Source organism: Callithrix jacchus, chromosome 4 (genome assembly GCF_049354715.1).
Source record: "Callithrix jacchus isolate 240 chromosome 4, calJac240_pri, whole genome shotgun sequence".
NCBI classification, from domain to species: Eukaryota; Metazoa; Chordata; class Mammalia; order Primates; family Cebidae; genus Callithrix; species Callithrix jacchus.
The window spans coordinates 153,168,545-153,184,575 of record NC_133505.1 but is presented as its reverse complement, the minus strand read 5'-3'; the positions used below and the strand labels follow the sequence as shown (position 1 = coordinate 153,184,575).

The window sequence follows — 16,031 nt, the reverse complement described above, 5'->3', positions numbered from 1 at the left end:
GAATGTACCCACCTTGGGCCATTATGGATAATTATTTGGGAATATTTATGAATTCGGTTTAGAAACTACACATTAACATATGAGAATAAAAAAACGTTTCAGAACTTGAATATGCATTGACCATACAAGTTTATTTGCATATGAAATATAAAAGATGATCTATATTTAAAAAAAATTATGCTCTCCTTGAAGCCATAGCATAATGGGTGCCCATGGTCTGTCTCAGATGAGAACTAGAAAATATAAACCATAAGTATTAAAAGTAGTTATCTCTGGGTTATTTGTGGAGCAAGTGTGTTTTTTGCAAGAGAAAAAAAGAAAATGGTGGTGACTGCATATTTGTTGCACCAGGTTGGGGACAGGGAGTGTGCATTTCCATTATCCTGGGGCTGTTCACCCTTCCTTGCACTTGAGCATGTGGCTCTCCAGGTGGTCTCCTGCAGCAGCATTCTCCTCCACATGCAATCTACTTACTAAGCTATGTTCATTCTAAAGTATGCTAAGGGCCTTTAGGTGAAGAAAAAGTGTTGCATCTTTCAGGAAGCGAGAACATTCTGGCCTGATTTTTTGGGGAACACAGGACTTTACCTCAAACAAAATATCCTTGTGCTGGGCATGTAGGCACTATGACTGACTGTGCTTCAGGGAGGGATCTAAGAGGGATCTGTATAACTCTTTCCAGTTATACAGAACAGATGTGCATGCTTTATCCCCAACTGAGTTTAACTCTGGATACACAATACTCTTCTTTCTTCTTCTACTTCATAGTCTCCCCTCCTTTTTTTTTTTTTTTTGAGACAAAGTTTCACTTTTGTTGCCCGGGCTGGAGTGCAGTGGTGCGATCTTGGCTCACTGCAACCTCCACTTCCTGAGTTCAAGCTATTCCCCGGCCTCAGCCTCCTAAGTAGCTGGGATTATAGGTACGAGCCACCACACCTGGCTAATTTTATTTTTGTATTTGTAGTAGAGACGGAGTTTTGCCATATCGCCCAGCTGTCTTGAACTCCTGACCTCCAATGATCCACCCACTTTGGCCTCCCAAAATATTAGGACTATAGGCATGAGCCACCATGCTTGGCCTACCATTCTTTTTTCTACAATGGGCATCTGCTTACAGGCTGAGTGCTCCAGCCCATCAGTAATTCCAAAAGACCACACCTTCCTTTCCAGGCTTTCCCTCATTTGTGTCTTCTGAAATCTTACTATCAATGTTTATAAATCTAGAGGCCCTATAAAATCAGTAGAATGGGCTTTATTTTCAAATTTTAATAAAACTGATTATTAACTCCCAGTCCGATTTTTTATACTATTTTAATATCAGTCAGTACACACACAGCTGAGTGAGAACCAGTGTCACCCACACATATCCTAAGAATTGGTGCTTCACTGTCATGCTTCTCAAGTAATGTCAGATGACTCTGCTGTAGCAGTCTAGCTCTCAGCCAGGCTTCCTGGCATATACCAGATGAACTCTCTCTTATGTTTCCTTTTTTTCCTTTTTTGTTCCCTCCCTTCTCAGATTTACAAAGAAGCTTAACGTTCTCCTCTGTGATCCCCTTCCTCCCTCTTCTTCAACCTCCTCAAAAACCATTGGAATTTCCTACTTCTTTTAATGCCAAACTCCTCAACTTATTGTAGCATGCAGTATAACTTCTACCCAGATTATAGCACCGAAACCTCTCAAGGTTACCGTTGAGTCCCCATCCTTGATGATTCCAAGGATAAGACCTCAAGTTCTATATTATTGAAACATTCTGTTATTGACTGAATGTATGAGCCATTTTCCCCAAAATTCATCTATTGAAGCCCTAATAGACATTGTTTAGGAGATGGAGCCTTTGGGTAATTATGTTGAGATGAGGTCATTAGGATGGGGTTCTTAGGATGGGATTAGAGCTCATGTAAAAAAACAAAAAATAGAAACAAAGCAAAACAACACAATAGAGCTGTCTCTCTGTCCGTTTCACTGCTATCTATATCCTCTATCTCTGTCTCCCAAAGAAGAGGTCATGTGAGTACATAGCAAGATGGTGGCTGTCTGCAACTCAGGCGGAAAGCCTTCACCAGAAATCAACCATGTTGGCACCCTGATCTTGATTTTCAGCCTCCAGAACTGAGAAAATACACATCTTTTATTTCAGCTTCCCAGTCAGTGGTATTCTGTTTTGGCAATCTGAGTACATTAAGACAAGGTCTCCTTGGTTCCCATAATATTGCATCCTTTTACTTCCCACAGTCTTTTTGATTACCTTTGTTTACTGCCTTCAGATTTCCTTATCTTACCTCTTAAGTGTAAGAGTTCCCCAGTGTTTATTCTTCCTCGTAGTTCTTCTTTTCTCATTCATAGCTACCCTCCTGGGTTCTTTAAATATTTTGAAAATAGATCTTCAATTCTAGAGGTCTGGCTTAGACCTTTCTCTTAAGTTCCGGATTTAAATTTCTAAGAACGTTATGAATACCTCCCTTTGGATGACTTTCTACCACTTTCAGTTAATTAATCTGAAACCCAACTTGTCAACACCTCCTGTGTCCAACTCCTGTATTCCTTATCTGTTTAATAGCAGCAGTATTTTTCTACTTACCAAGGCTCAAATCTTAAGTGCCCTATTCTACTTTCTTACAATTTCTTTCACCTCACAAAACTTGGTATTTCAAGTCGAGTGAATTAAGCTCAGAAAATGTTTTCATATGCATGCCTTGGATTCAGCTTTCACTCTATTTGCTCTAGTTTAAGGTTTTGATTTTTACCTATTATTTGGATTACTGTGGCACTCTATTAACTGGTCTTTCTATAAGTCAATTTCTTCCCATAAAGCTTACACATGATGATGAAACTTTACCAAAACGTTTAATGCACCTTGCGGTTTACAGAAAAAGTACTGAAACTTCCTCTTGGGACAGTGACTATTATCTGCATTCTATCCTTTTCTTGCATTTGCAAATTTTCCCAGCACTATACCTCTCTATATGCTTCATGCATAACAAATTCTATGTCATGGCATGAAAGTGCATTAACATTTCTACATCTTCACTTATATTATTTTCACTATGTAAAATGCCCCATAATAGCACAATTTCTTCTGTTGAAAAACACCCTATATAGTCAAGTTCAAATTCTACTTATACTCAAAGATCTTTCCAATCCTCCTACAGATAGTACTCCACTAGCTAGACTTGAACTCTCTTCCCTGGGCACTGAAAGTGTTATATTGGTTTTCCACTATGGTACCTAACATAATACATTTAGTTATATTTTTTTAGTGTCTCCCCTTGCCATATTTCAAGACTGGTACAGTCAGTGCCTGACACACACACACACACACACACACACACACGTTTCATCTTCAATACCTAGCACCTTATCAAGTACCTAAGTGCTTTTAAGCTTACAATGATTGATTGCATAAGTGAATGAATGAGAAGTAGATCCTCAATAAATATTACTACTCAGCAGTAAAATTCTATTACAAATGGCTGCTGTTGCCAATGCAGGAAGCCTTGCAGACAGTTAGCAGCCTGAAAATAAACTGTATTATTTGAGAGGAGGTACTTTTATCTCTTAGATAAAGGTTTTGTAGGTCACTTTGGTATGGTGCAGTATCAATTTGGACTCATTAAATTGAAGAAGTGACACAGGAAAAAAAATCTGATGTTTAGTATAAATATCATGAAGAATTACAATAGTTTTTAATGCTATATATCATATAATTAAAAGAAAGAGAATTTCAAAATGACAAGATTATCTTATTTGTGAACGAGAATAGTGAATGAGTTCTTTCAAATAAATTCTGGTAGGGTACAGTGACTATAATTAACCACAGTTCAAGCAGCTGGAAGAGAGGATTTTGAATCTTAACAACACTAAGAAATGATAAATGTTTGAAATGATAGATGTGCTAATCACCCTGATTTGATCATTACACATGTTATTCAGGTACGAAAATATTACTGTGTACCCCATAAAAAAGGTACAGTTATTATATGTCAATTAAAAATCATAAAAATTTAGCAGAGCTATAAAATTAAATGAGAACTGAATCAAAAATGAAAAGAGAAGAAGATGCCATTTCTATTTGGCTGTGATATCTGTAAGCTCATTAATACATCTCTTTTCATAATCAGAGGAAAGACAAATCAAAATGTTTACCTAGGGCCTAATGACTAATGCTGCAGGCTTATTTGCTTCTACTGGTGGACAAAATATGTTTCCAGCAGAGAAGAACAAAGTGGAAAATTTCCTCAGAGCATCATTACATTTAGAATTTCACTTAGTTCTTGACTCAGTAAAAAAAAAAAAAAAACTCAAATACTCAAGAAATAATCCAGGTAGCATAATAATATCCATTATAGGTTACTTAAGTAAAATATATTTTAAAATTACTTCTTTGTGTCAGTCTGATGCCTTTCGGGAGGAAGGATTGTAATTGTTTTTAGTTTTGTACGCAATTCTGCATGCAAAAGGTCATAGCACTGTATTGTCACATTTCACATTTCAGCTCCATGTGCCATCAAATTGTTTGGCACTCAGTGATTTTATTTATTTAGGAATAACCTAGAGATGTTTGTTTGAAATTTAATCATTGATATAATTACTTTTTTAAAAAGCATGTCATTTACATGATATTTGAATTTTTCAGTTGAATAATGTTAACTCATTTTGCCTTAAAAAGAAGTGTTAAATAACTTGGATCTAAATAATTTACTTGTTCATAAATGTCCATAGATTTTCATTTATTCTATGGCCAAGAAAGAGATTTTTTTCAATATTTGTAAATATAAGTCCCGAATATTTTTCCATTCATGTTCATTTTTTTAAAATGCTAAAGAAATGAGAGGTGTCAAAGGTAACTGCAGCTGATCTTCCAGGATAGGAGTATGCCTGAAGGGACTTCTGATTATAAATAACTCAAGTAACCCAGATACCCAGTGTATTAATTAAACTCCTCCTAAATGATATTCCAGAAAATGTAAAGTGCCCAAACCTTTGGTTGTGTCAGATATTCAGCTGTGAATAAAATAAAAAGTTGAAGTAAACTTTGCTAAAAACAGACACACAACATCATTCGAACCACGTATCTCAGAAACAGCCTGTCATGAGAATGCTGCTGGACTTGCAGCTCCTCAGAACAATGTTCAAGCAGATAGATGAGTTGGACGCTCTTCATTACAGCATCTGTTCTGTGTTTATAGCTACACATGCAGATTGCTGAGCACCCTCGGTGTACCACAAATGTAGGAGTTACACATCCAGAATAGCAATAAACTCATTGGGTGATGTTTCCCTAGAGTTTTTAGCCCCTTTGCTTCAGTTGGCAAAACTCGAGCAGATTTTTGCTGCTGTAAAAATATTAGATTGTTTGTGGTTTTTGTGACTTTGGAGACAAACTAGGAAAACATAAAATGGCAATAAAAAGGGTAAAAACATAAGCATTAAGATTCTTTTTTATGTACTAAAATTACAGTCTCACATAATTAACAACAGGAGCAACAGCAGAATAATTGAGAAAAATTAGTAAACATACGATGGTTTTCCATAGAAGGTTAGCCTCAAATACCCCCTCTGGGTCATCTCATTGCTTGGTGCATATTGGAGAAGGTCTAAATTATACTCAGAAACCTGCAGGTTATAATTTTTAATTAGAAATATATTTCTTATTAAATTATTTTAATAATGCTTGATAAATCACAGCTACTAGTTTAACAGTTTGCTGATAAAACTAGTACTTCCTAGACTAATAAACCAGTTCATTTAGACCATACTGCTTTTTCTCTCAAAGCAAGATCCCACATTAAATTAATTTCTACATTTCTAATAGTGAAGGGAATACTCTCAGTTTATAAGGAAAGTGGTTCCAGGCGTGGGAAGATAATCACTTGCGGCAATGCCTGGCCACTTGAGAAATGCTTAGCACTGGTAATGTGACATCAGCTAGCTCCATCTCATTTCTGCAGCAAGCACTGCATACTCTTCATTATTCAAAGTGCACTTAAACTGGTGCCCATATCTATGTATATAGAATCACTAGAGAGCTTTCAAAAATGCATATTCCTGGGCACCAACATAAGATAACTTAATTATGTAGGTTTTCTCTTAATCTGAAATGTTTAGAAGAACAACTGTCAAAAATGACACATACCCCAAAATTGTAAGAAAGCTTCTGAAGAACCATAATAAAGGCAAGGTAGTTAGAAACATGGAGCTGCATAATGGTGGCTGTTGTAATGGAACCCTCAGAAAATCATAGGTGATGCAATACAGCGAATCTTCTAATCCTTATGAACGTTCCGATATAAAGAATGCCTTCTTTACTCTCATTTTCTTTCCTCTTAATTCTTCCCTCTTAGTGTAAATTGTTAGTGATGTCATTTTACATCTGGACTTTATGGCTAATTGTCTATTTTTTTTTTCTCATTTCATGGCACTGTTGGTTTGCTTTCATGATCCCTGATAACTCCCTGCCAGGAGTTTGCTACTAAGGGGAGTTTAGCTAGAATAAAAAACATGGTAACAGAAAAAAAAAATGGCTAAGCAACTTTTATGATCAACAAATTTAAAAATGTATATATCAAGAAGTAAGCATACATTATTGGCTTCATCCTAATGTTGAAAAAATGTAGGGATGTCTTTACTTGTTTTCCCAAAGACTCCCTTGTTAGATCCTCAAAGTATAGAAATTCTGCAAAAGATGCCCATGTTGCTGCTTGAAAAGTGGACAAAAAGCCAAGAAATTTAAAGCACTTAAAATTTTTGGCATGTGTTAAGGTGAGAAATATCATACCAGTTAAGACCTAGACAAAGAGTGGCTAATGGGAATTACATTGAAAGGTTACGAAAATTCTACTATTCCATTTGGGATTAAGAAAACAATAATAATAATAAAAATTACAAAAATTTACAGCAGACTACTTTTCTCACCTATAAAATGCGGGAAAATAATGTCCATTTATCTTATAATACCTTGCTGATAGATTCAGATGGATGGAATAATTATTAAACAATGTGTACCTTATTATGATTATTATTAAAACTTTTTACTTTTAAAGGATTATTTGAAAGAAAAAAAATTAATGCTGCTAATTGAGGAAATGATTTAATTTTTGCATAATTCAGTTACCTTTAGGACTTCAAGCATCCATGCTATTTTTAAGATTAAAAAATCACATTAAATTTGTTTTCATGGATGACAGAAAGAGGTGACACATGCAAATTTTAACATATGCTTCTTCTCAAAAAAAGAATAGCGAAGTGCTTATCATGCAAACTACTCAGAAGAATTATAGAAATCATCTGGACTTTGAATAGAATTCCTCTGGACTTTAATGTTCACACAAAGTCTTGAGTTTGGGGCTTATCACCTGATTCACTTTTTCTTTGCTTTTTTTTTTTTTTTGGTGCTTTATGACTCTGAAACTATTCTGATCATGACCTTGCAGTAGCAGAGATGACCCAATTCAGGTATAACAACATAGAACATCTTTATTACTATATGCATAGAGATCAATAAATCAGAGAGATGTGATAAGATAGTTGCTTGAGGGATCTTATTTTAGGACATACTCGGTGCTCAGTGGTGATCAAATTTTGAAATGGCAGTTTCTCCAGGTACTAAGTCTTCCTCCCCTTCACCCCAGTTAATAGTGGTGTTATTCCAGAATGATAAACCAGAAGCTACCTTCACCATGGTCAGAACTAGACATTATAATTAGTGCTTGCTTCTTTGAGCCAGACCCCAGGGCCACAATGATGCTCCATAGAAGGAGGACCTATGTGAAAGGGTAAGTTACTGGCAGAACGGAAACTTCCACTTCTAGGCAAGAATGAGGATTGTTTCCTGCTCTTGTTCTTTTAAAGAAATGAAAACAGAGAGAAGCCTCCGTTCTGCACTCCTACTGAAACAGAATGTGAGATTTAAACAAAAGGAGAAAAGATTAAGAAAGGAAGAGAAAGTCATTGGGGGAATGGAAGAGAGAACTCAGAAAACTAGAGGACATTAGGAAAGAGACACACACACAGAGACAGAGAGAGAAAGGAAGAGAGAAGAGAAGAGAGACAAACCCAGATCAGATAACTCACTTGGCATTCCCTGCCCCTGCCTTCTTTCTTCGAAAGATGTTGAGGAAAGTGTTGGAGCGGCAGGGCAGCTTGCCATCGCCAACATGCATGCGGACAACATCAGAAGTGGTGAAGGCACTGCGGACATTCCTCTCAGGCTTGGCAATAATGATGTACATCTTGGGAGTGAACATGCACCCCAGGGCCACTGTTACACTGAGACTCACTGCAAAGCAAGTTGTGATGATCTTGTAGTTGCTCCCAAAGTAAATGGGCACAAAAGCTAGCCAGATGATACAGGTGGTGTACATGGTGAAGGCGATATATTTGGCCTCATTGAAGTTGGCGGGCACGTTGCGGGTCTTGAAGGCATAGTAGGTACAGCTCATGATGAGGAGTCCATTGTAGCCCAAAGGAGCCACTACACCCAGGTTGCTGGTATTGCAGATAAGGTAGACTTCCTTGATACTTGGGTAGGACAGAATGGGCATAGGGGGCTCCATGATGATCAGGGTTACCACCAGGGTTAGTTGCACGCTAATCAGAATCGAAGCAATGATCACCTGAGCCCAGGCACTCATGAACCTGGGCTTTCGGGTGCAGATCTTCTTCTTGCTGCCAGCCAGGATGCGTGCAATGCGATTGGTTTTAGTCACTAAAGCAGAGTAGCACATTGCAGAGGAGAGGCCAACCAAGAGGCGCTGGAGGTAGCAGGAAGTTGTAGTAGGTTTGGCAATGAGAGTGAATGGGCACACATAACCAAGGAAGATGCCAGCTAGGATGATGTAGCAGAGCTCCCGACTAGAGGATTTGACGACTGGGGTGTCCCGGTACAGTACAAAGATTAGGGTGACAAACAAGGTAACGAGGATGCCCAGGCATGAAAAGGCGATGGCTATGATGGATTCAATGTTGCTCCACTCAAGATAGCGGACTGGAATGGGCTCACAGCCTGTGATGAGAAAAATCATTTTAGCATGAATCCAAGGTTTCTGCTAGGAATAACAGCATCCTTATTAGTCACCATGGACACAGTCATCTTTGCATCCTTCATGATTTATGGTATGTAATGATGTTTTTTAAATGCTCACTATTACACAAATAAAGATACATCATGGTCTTCCCTGGACAGTTATATCCCCAAACCTAACCTCATTACAAGCCTAATGCAACATTCTTGAACCTATAAAAATAATCTTTTCTTCCAACACAAGCATTATAAATAGATGTCATTCGGTGAATCGGACTCGGTTTTACACATTCGGAAAAAGAACACACCCAAATGAAACTTGGTTTCCAGTGAGGGTTAAATGGTGTTAATGGGATAGAATCAATTATTAAGCAATGAACTAACTAAACTTTTCTTTTGATGTAGTCATTGTTCATAGGCAAGTCCAGCTCACAAATAAGTAGTTTTTGACCAGCAAAGTGTTTCAATGTGAATTTTAGGGTTTAAGGATATTAGTGATTGAAAATCTTGCAGACTCTGAGAGCTGGTTGACATCACCCCTAGCAAAGGGATTACTCATATGAGACTGTTGATTAGTTGGCACTCACTGTGCCAACTAATTGAATGTTGTTACCTTAAATATCTTAATATTTGAATATCAATACCTTAAATATCACCTTCTATTCATGAATCATGAATTATCTGTATCTGAAATCTGAGGGCCTTTGAGTTAGTAACATCTAATGGACATATCCAGGAAGAATAAAATCTCCCCCAACCTAGCTCTTTAAAGGAAAGACCAGAATTTGTTCCTAAATATCTGACTTACCTTTTCCCTCTAGATGGAGAATAAAATCTATTTTGTATTTCAGAGTGAGAGAAAAATTTGTCAGGCTCTGGAGACAACCCCTTCACAGAATTTTTTAACCACAAAATATTTGGTCTGGGCCAATATTTCCCAAATTGTGAAAATAAAATCATTTCCATAAATTTAGGAAAAGACTCATTGTTCTGTACCATGGAAACAAGGAACCATCAGAACCAGTGCTAAACCTGTCAATCAACAACTTGCCTCAATGAACATGTGTTTGTATGCCAGGCAAGCACTGTCAGCCCTTGCTTCTGATAATCACTCAGGCAAGATCAGAATCACTTCAGTAAATGAGTGCCAACTAATCAACAGTCTCATATGAGTAATCACACTGGTACAGGTGATGTCAACAAGCTCTCATACTCTGCAAGGTTTTCAATCCCTAAACTCGACACTTTCTTAACACTCAATATAAAATAAATAGTCTTCTGCTCAGAGAAAATGTATCTGCCTAGCATCACTAACCCTTACTATAGTAAGCAATTTGTTTAGCTTTTGTGTTTCTTTTTAAAAAACGTATGTATTTAGTCACACCATGTTTCATATTTCTAGGGACTTCACCAAGATAATTTTGAAGACCCCTTATTTGATAACATTCCAAGAGATGCTCTGATCAGCAGGGTCACCCACTGGGCCCCTCATGCCCAAATTCTGTCCTTCCCACTACCATGTGAGTCAGTCTCCACAATTTTCTCACTCTTGTTAATTTTAATGAGCTCTTGTTGCTGAATTTACTTATCGTTATCCTAGGATTTGTAATCATGTGGGCCTTTGTATAGAAGGCCATTAAACTTAGGTCTTTGTGTAAGGTAATTTCACCTGTATCTTTAAAATATTAAGTCATATAACCTTTGGATTTGAAATACACCATTTGGTAATTAGATATAAGTTTTTTATTATGTCAACAAACATTTTACTTTAGAAATACACAATTTGGTAATATTTTTCATATCTGTGTATTCCTTTGCTGTTTTCTTTGTTTTTGCTATTATTTACATACATGTACAAAGTCTTATTTTATGGGCTTTTTTTGTTTGTTTGTTTGTTTGTTTTGTTTTGAATCATCTTTTTCTGTTGAATGTATAAAGGGTGGTTCATAAACATTAGAGGAACATGTAGGCCTAAGAAGTGTCCGACCCCAGCTGGCCCTGAATGCTAATGTTTGGAGATCCAATAAACTGATAACCAATTTGTAAAAAAGTGGTAGGTCACTCAACCTCAGGCTTCTTAGAAAACCTTGACAAGAGTAGTTCCCATATTGTGAACTTATGAAAGATCACTTATTTAGTGAATGTGTGTTACCGGCCTACACTGCTTGCTTTTGGAATCTAAGACACCATGAGCAAGCACACACTTTTGACAGAACTTGGTGGCCTCTCTTCCTAGTGTATCAGGGATTTGTCTCTGTCTAAATAAAAACCTCTTTCTGGAAGAATTTATTCTTCCTATATAAAGTCTCACATTAATTCTATTTTTTTTCCCAATACAGGTCAGACAGATGATACATAGATGATAGATAGATAGATAGATAGATAGATAGATAGATAGATAGGAAAATAGATATTTAAAATAACAATGGCCCTATGGGAACTTTTAATATAATGAAATCAATAAATTAAAATATGTAAAAGGGGCTCTAGACAAATGAAGAGATAAAATACCAAATAGTCAATTGTCAGCTCCATTAGCTGGCATCCTGCAAACAAATTTTCAAATTCAAAGATGAATTTTGTCAAGGCTTTTGTAACCTTCTGAATGCTACCTTCTTTTCATTTCATTCTTTCACTATGCAACATTACCTGACTCTCTAAATGAGCTACTCTGTCTTCAGAGTTTTCACTGGAAAATCTGAAACTTTTTAAACTTTCTAGAACACAAGTCAGAACTATAGAAGTTGAATAAAAATCCTAGTGCAAAGCCAAATTAAGATCTATAGTTAAAGATTTTCCTAAACTTTATGAGTACAGAACATAATGTTTGCTACAGAGTTTGGAAATTTTATTAGACATTTACGGTTCATACCACAAGTATGTACAAATTAATTCAATTAATTGTTAGCCTTTTATGGAGAAAAGTGTTTAAATGCAATAGTAGAAAAGAGAAGATTAAAATAAACCAGTGGTGTAACATTTAAAAAATAAAAATAGAAAAAGCATTACATAAGGCACTTTCAGAAGCTTTTCTTTCAATAAATATTCAAAGTTGTAAACTAAATAAAGATGAAGAATAAACTTTAGGAAACCTTCAAATAGTTCTGAAATAGGTTCCACAACTGACATAAAAAGGACTATATTCTCTCCCTCTGTAAGTAGGCTTAAACCTCCTGAATTAGTTGAATCAAATGGGGAAAAACCAGTTAAAATGTAAAATTACCAGCTTAGAAAATATCCAATATACGGCTTGACAATTCCAGATAAACTTAAAAAGTAAATAACCCAAATCAACATAATGACAGATCTTTCAGTAGACCAACTAAAGGGTCTCTGTTGTCTATGGTTTGGGAGCCTGTGGATAAGAAAACCTGTAGATATCTCAAACAGAAGTGTCATTTAAAGAACATTTGTGAAAACCCGGTACAACTCATGAAAAATGAGACAACTTATTCTGGAGGGACAAGTTGGCCAATTAAACAGCAATGGGAAGACATTTTCAGGATAGCAGAAGATGTGTCCAGCTCATGCTTCATTTGTAATTGAATCTATTTGGAAAAAATGTACGGGACATTGATAAAATTGCAAAAGAAATCTTTGAGGATGCCCAGATGGATTGTATACAGTCATTCCCCTCTATTATTTGTTACTAGGTACTAGTTCAAATAGTGTGCTTGTTTTATGACTCTGTATAAGCATTCCACTGTTAAAAAGCCACAATCCTCACAATGGCTAAAATACAACTAGATTTTTATTTCTTAGCTGAAACATTCCAGTTTATAAAGCCAGTGATATGAGGACATTTTCACTGGAATATTTATTCATAATTCCCAACCCCCTAGAAAAATAAAAGAGAACCTTAATATACTGATTATTAGTGATTTTAAACTGAAGTTCTGCAAAAGTCTCCGGAAGTAGAAAGGGCATGGAAATTAACTGCTAACCCAAGGACCTTTGAGCAGCTGATAACCATACAATGATCTTCTGTGCAAGATAATCATTACAAAATTCTTGTATATATCATACTCTCCTTTGTATATTCTTGTTTATTCATATTTCTTCCCTTACTGATTTAAAGCTATAAAAATCTGAGGTCGTCTTCACTATTTCTCTTACTACTAATAGGAATTTATCTGAGTCTATTAGAGACAATCAACATACTAACTCAATAATTTAGTTATATCAAGCTATTAATAATGCAATGCATTTACTTTTCTGAGTAATTCTACTGATTTTTCTTATTCTGTTCCTATGGGTTTTCTCTTTTCACAACTACCGCTACCATGGTAACACCCAGAACACATCGGCAAGGACTATGCCCTTGCTTTGTGCTTGACATGGCACGAAGCAAGTGGTAAATGAGATTTAATTTTCCATTCATATATGAGACCAAAAGAAATGCAGAATAAATAGGGATCAGTAAAACACAAATACACATTAGAATGAGAAATCTATACTATGAAAGACCCTAAGATAAGGTTTATAAAATCATCTGAATATATGACCCCATTGTAGCTGCATGCCTGTTATTAGCTAACAACACGGTCTGAGCAGTTGCTGGCTCAACTCATTTGAATGTTAAAGTGACTTTTATGCACATGAGAAATCTTTAGAAATGTGACCGTATTAATATTCATCTATTTTTAACCAAGGAGAATTTTTAAAATACTTTACCAAGTTAAAGACCCCTAATCAACAGAAATGATCATTTGGCAGTAGGCATTTGACAATAATTCCACAATAGTGCATCTCTAGAGTATAAAAGTTATGACTTTGAGTTCCAGGATTACATCATATCAGGTCTTTTTATGAAGTTTCTTTATCATAATGTTTTAAAATAGAATAAAACTTCTTTTTAATGTGTGAGATAAGCCCTAATTAAAGTGAAATGGAGCAGTGAGAAAAGTTTGAGAAAGCCCAAAAAATGTAGACAAGAGAAAAACTTTTGTACCTCAAAGCCAAGACTTCTGACTTCTAAGATTAACCTGATAAAGAGGTCACTTTTGTCTTTGAGCTTCTTCCTCGTCAGCTGTGATCTCAGTCAAACAGATGAGAGGAGTGACTCTTAGTCAACCCCAGCTCTCAAACACAATGGCCATCTAAGGGGACCTACTTATACAAGAAAAAGCAGCCTGGCAGCAGGCACACACTATGAAGGAGGATAAAAATTTGAAGAGAAATAATGTAAAGTGGATGGAAGGCATGAGACCCAAATGAGGTTGAAAAAGCTTTTCCAAGCCAGTCCATTGCATGCAACCATGGCAGAGTGAGAGATCATTCATTAGATCCAGTGACAAACAATTGTGAATTCTCAGTGTGGTTTTTTAATTAACCAACTGCATTGACCTAGATGACCTTGGGTGAGTCCCTTCTTCCTAATTCCCTCAATTTGACAAACATGCACTAAGTAGCTATTATGTTCATGGTATCAGGCTATGCACCAGAAAGTGGTGTTTCTCAATGGGTGGGACAGGGATTAATTGCATCAGGATCTGCTGAGTTCCACTCCAGAATGAGCAAAGAGGAATCTCCGGAGGTGGGCAATTCCTGGGTAATTTTTAGGCATGAAATTTAGCTGGCAAATAAAAAGATGAGTGAGATGCAGTTCTTTACCCTCAAAAACATTCTGATCTACTTTTCTTCTCTTTAAAAAGGACCTTTATACTAGGTGACATGAAAGCTTTCTGCTGCTGTTTTTTTCTAACAAAATTAACATTTTACAAGGTATTGTCACTTAGTAAGTATAATTTTAGTTACATGACCTAGTTCTACTTACCTAGTCATTTCTGATATACTTTGAATAAACTGCATGATTTCTTAGTTGCATATTCTGACTTGGAAACAAGTAAAAAAGTAACCAACCATCAAGAATATGACATTTTTGGATGATTTTCCACAGCACCCAAAAATGCATGGAGTCAGGGGTCAACGGAGTAGGTTCTGAATCTCACTATTTTCCTGACTTTGGCTATACAACTTCAACCTCTCTAGGCCTCAGCTCCCTCTTTCTAAGATGAGAGGCTAGATTATCAGATGACAAAGTGTCTATGTACTCAGATTTTTTTTTTAAAAAAAAGCCTTTATGGCTCCTAAAATTTATGCAAAGTTTTATGAATCATTTCTCCTCTGTAAGCTCATAACAAGGTCTGTGAAAAACAAAATTCATTTATATGAACATCACTCTTAGGAAACTTACAAACTCATATAATCAATATTTCTGAGTTCCATTGGTTTTACCAGTGAATCATCTGTTGCATTCATTCATTCCTTTCCATTCCCACTGTGGCTGTTCTAGTCCACGTGTTTTCAAATAACTCACTTGCATCAATACAATAGCTTCCTATACCACCACATGAAGCATACTTCAGAAATACAGATATCATGATGTCGTTCACCACTTTAAAATTCTTTAGTGGTTCTCCTATGCTTAAAGCCAAAGTCCAAACATGTAGAAGAAGGTCACACAGAAGCACTTGGCCATCCCGTCAGTGTCCTTGTCTATTCTCATTTCTGACCACTGACCACTGGGCTATTATGTCTACCTACCAACCGCACATACTTGTTCTATGGTTTTCTGTATATGTGTCATAAACTTTCATGTTTCCCATGTTTGACTTTAGGTCTGAAATTCTTTTCTTCTTCTTGTCTGCCTAACAAACTTTATAGATATCTCTATTATTTCAATTATTCTGTTATGTTTTATTATATTTTACCATGTTCCTTCCCTGATAGATTTTATGCAAAATAAAAGCTGGGACAGTGTTTCATTTACCTTTCTATCTTTAGGACCTACAGTTGTGCCTCATCCGTGGGAGATATTGAAGGAATGATAGCAAATATAAATTCAGGTGGCCAGAAATACCTTCAAATACAATTTAAAGAAAAACAGAAAACAACTCTATAATACCATGTTCTACCACACAGCAATTCATTGTTATATAGATTTACATGAACTTTCTTTTCAATGTAGATTATAGAAAACTTATAAGAGATTTATGCATTCCTTGA

The 16,031-nt window shown here is 36.1% G+C and overlaps 1 protein-coding gene and 1 long non-coding RNA gene across 9 annotated transcripts in view; one reads left to right on the top strand and one right to left on the bottom strand.

The window, feature by feature from the left end:
• GRM1 (glutamate metabotropic receptor 1) overlaps window positions 1-16,031 on the bottom strand; it is a 420,197-nt gene that overhangs the window by 30,171 nt on the left and 373,995 nt on the right. For all 8 annotated transcript variants that reach the window (XM_078370258.1, XM_078370256.1, XM_078370257.1 and 5 more), the window contains exon 8: window positions 8,075-9,005. In XM_078370258.1, coding sequence (XP_078226384.1) covers window positions 8,075-9,005 — 931 coding nt within the window. The remainder of the gene's footprint in view (window positions 1-8,074; window positions 9,006-16,031) is intronic.
• The window catches only part of LOC118153007 (uncharacterized), a 63,724-nt gene that overhangs the window by 9,889 nt on the left and 37,804 nt on the right, over window positions 1-16,031 (top strand). Inside the window, exon 2 of the long non-coding RNA XR_013534611.1 lies at window positions 10,426-10,543. This is a non-coding gene — a long non-coding RNA (uncharacterized LOC118153007). The remainder of the gene's footprint in view (window positions 1-10,425; window positions 10,544-16,031) is intronic.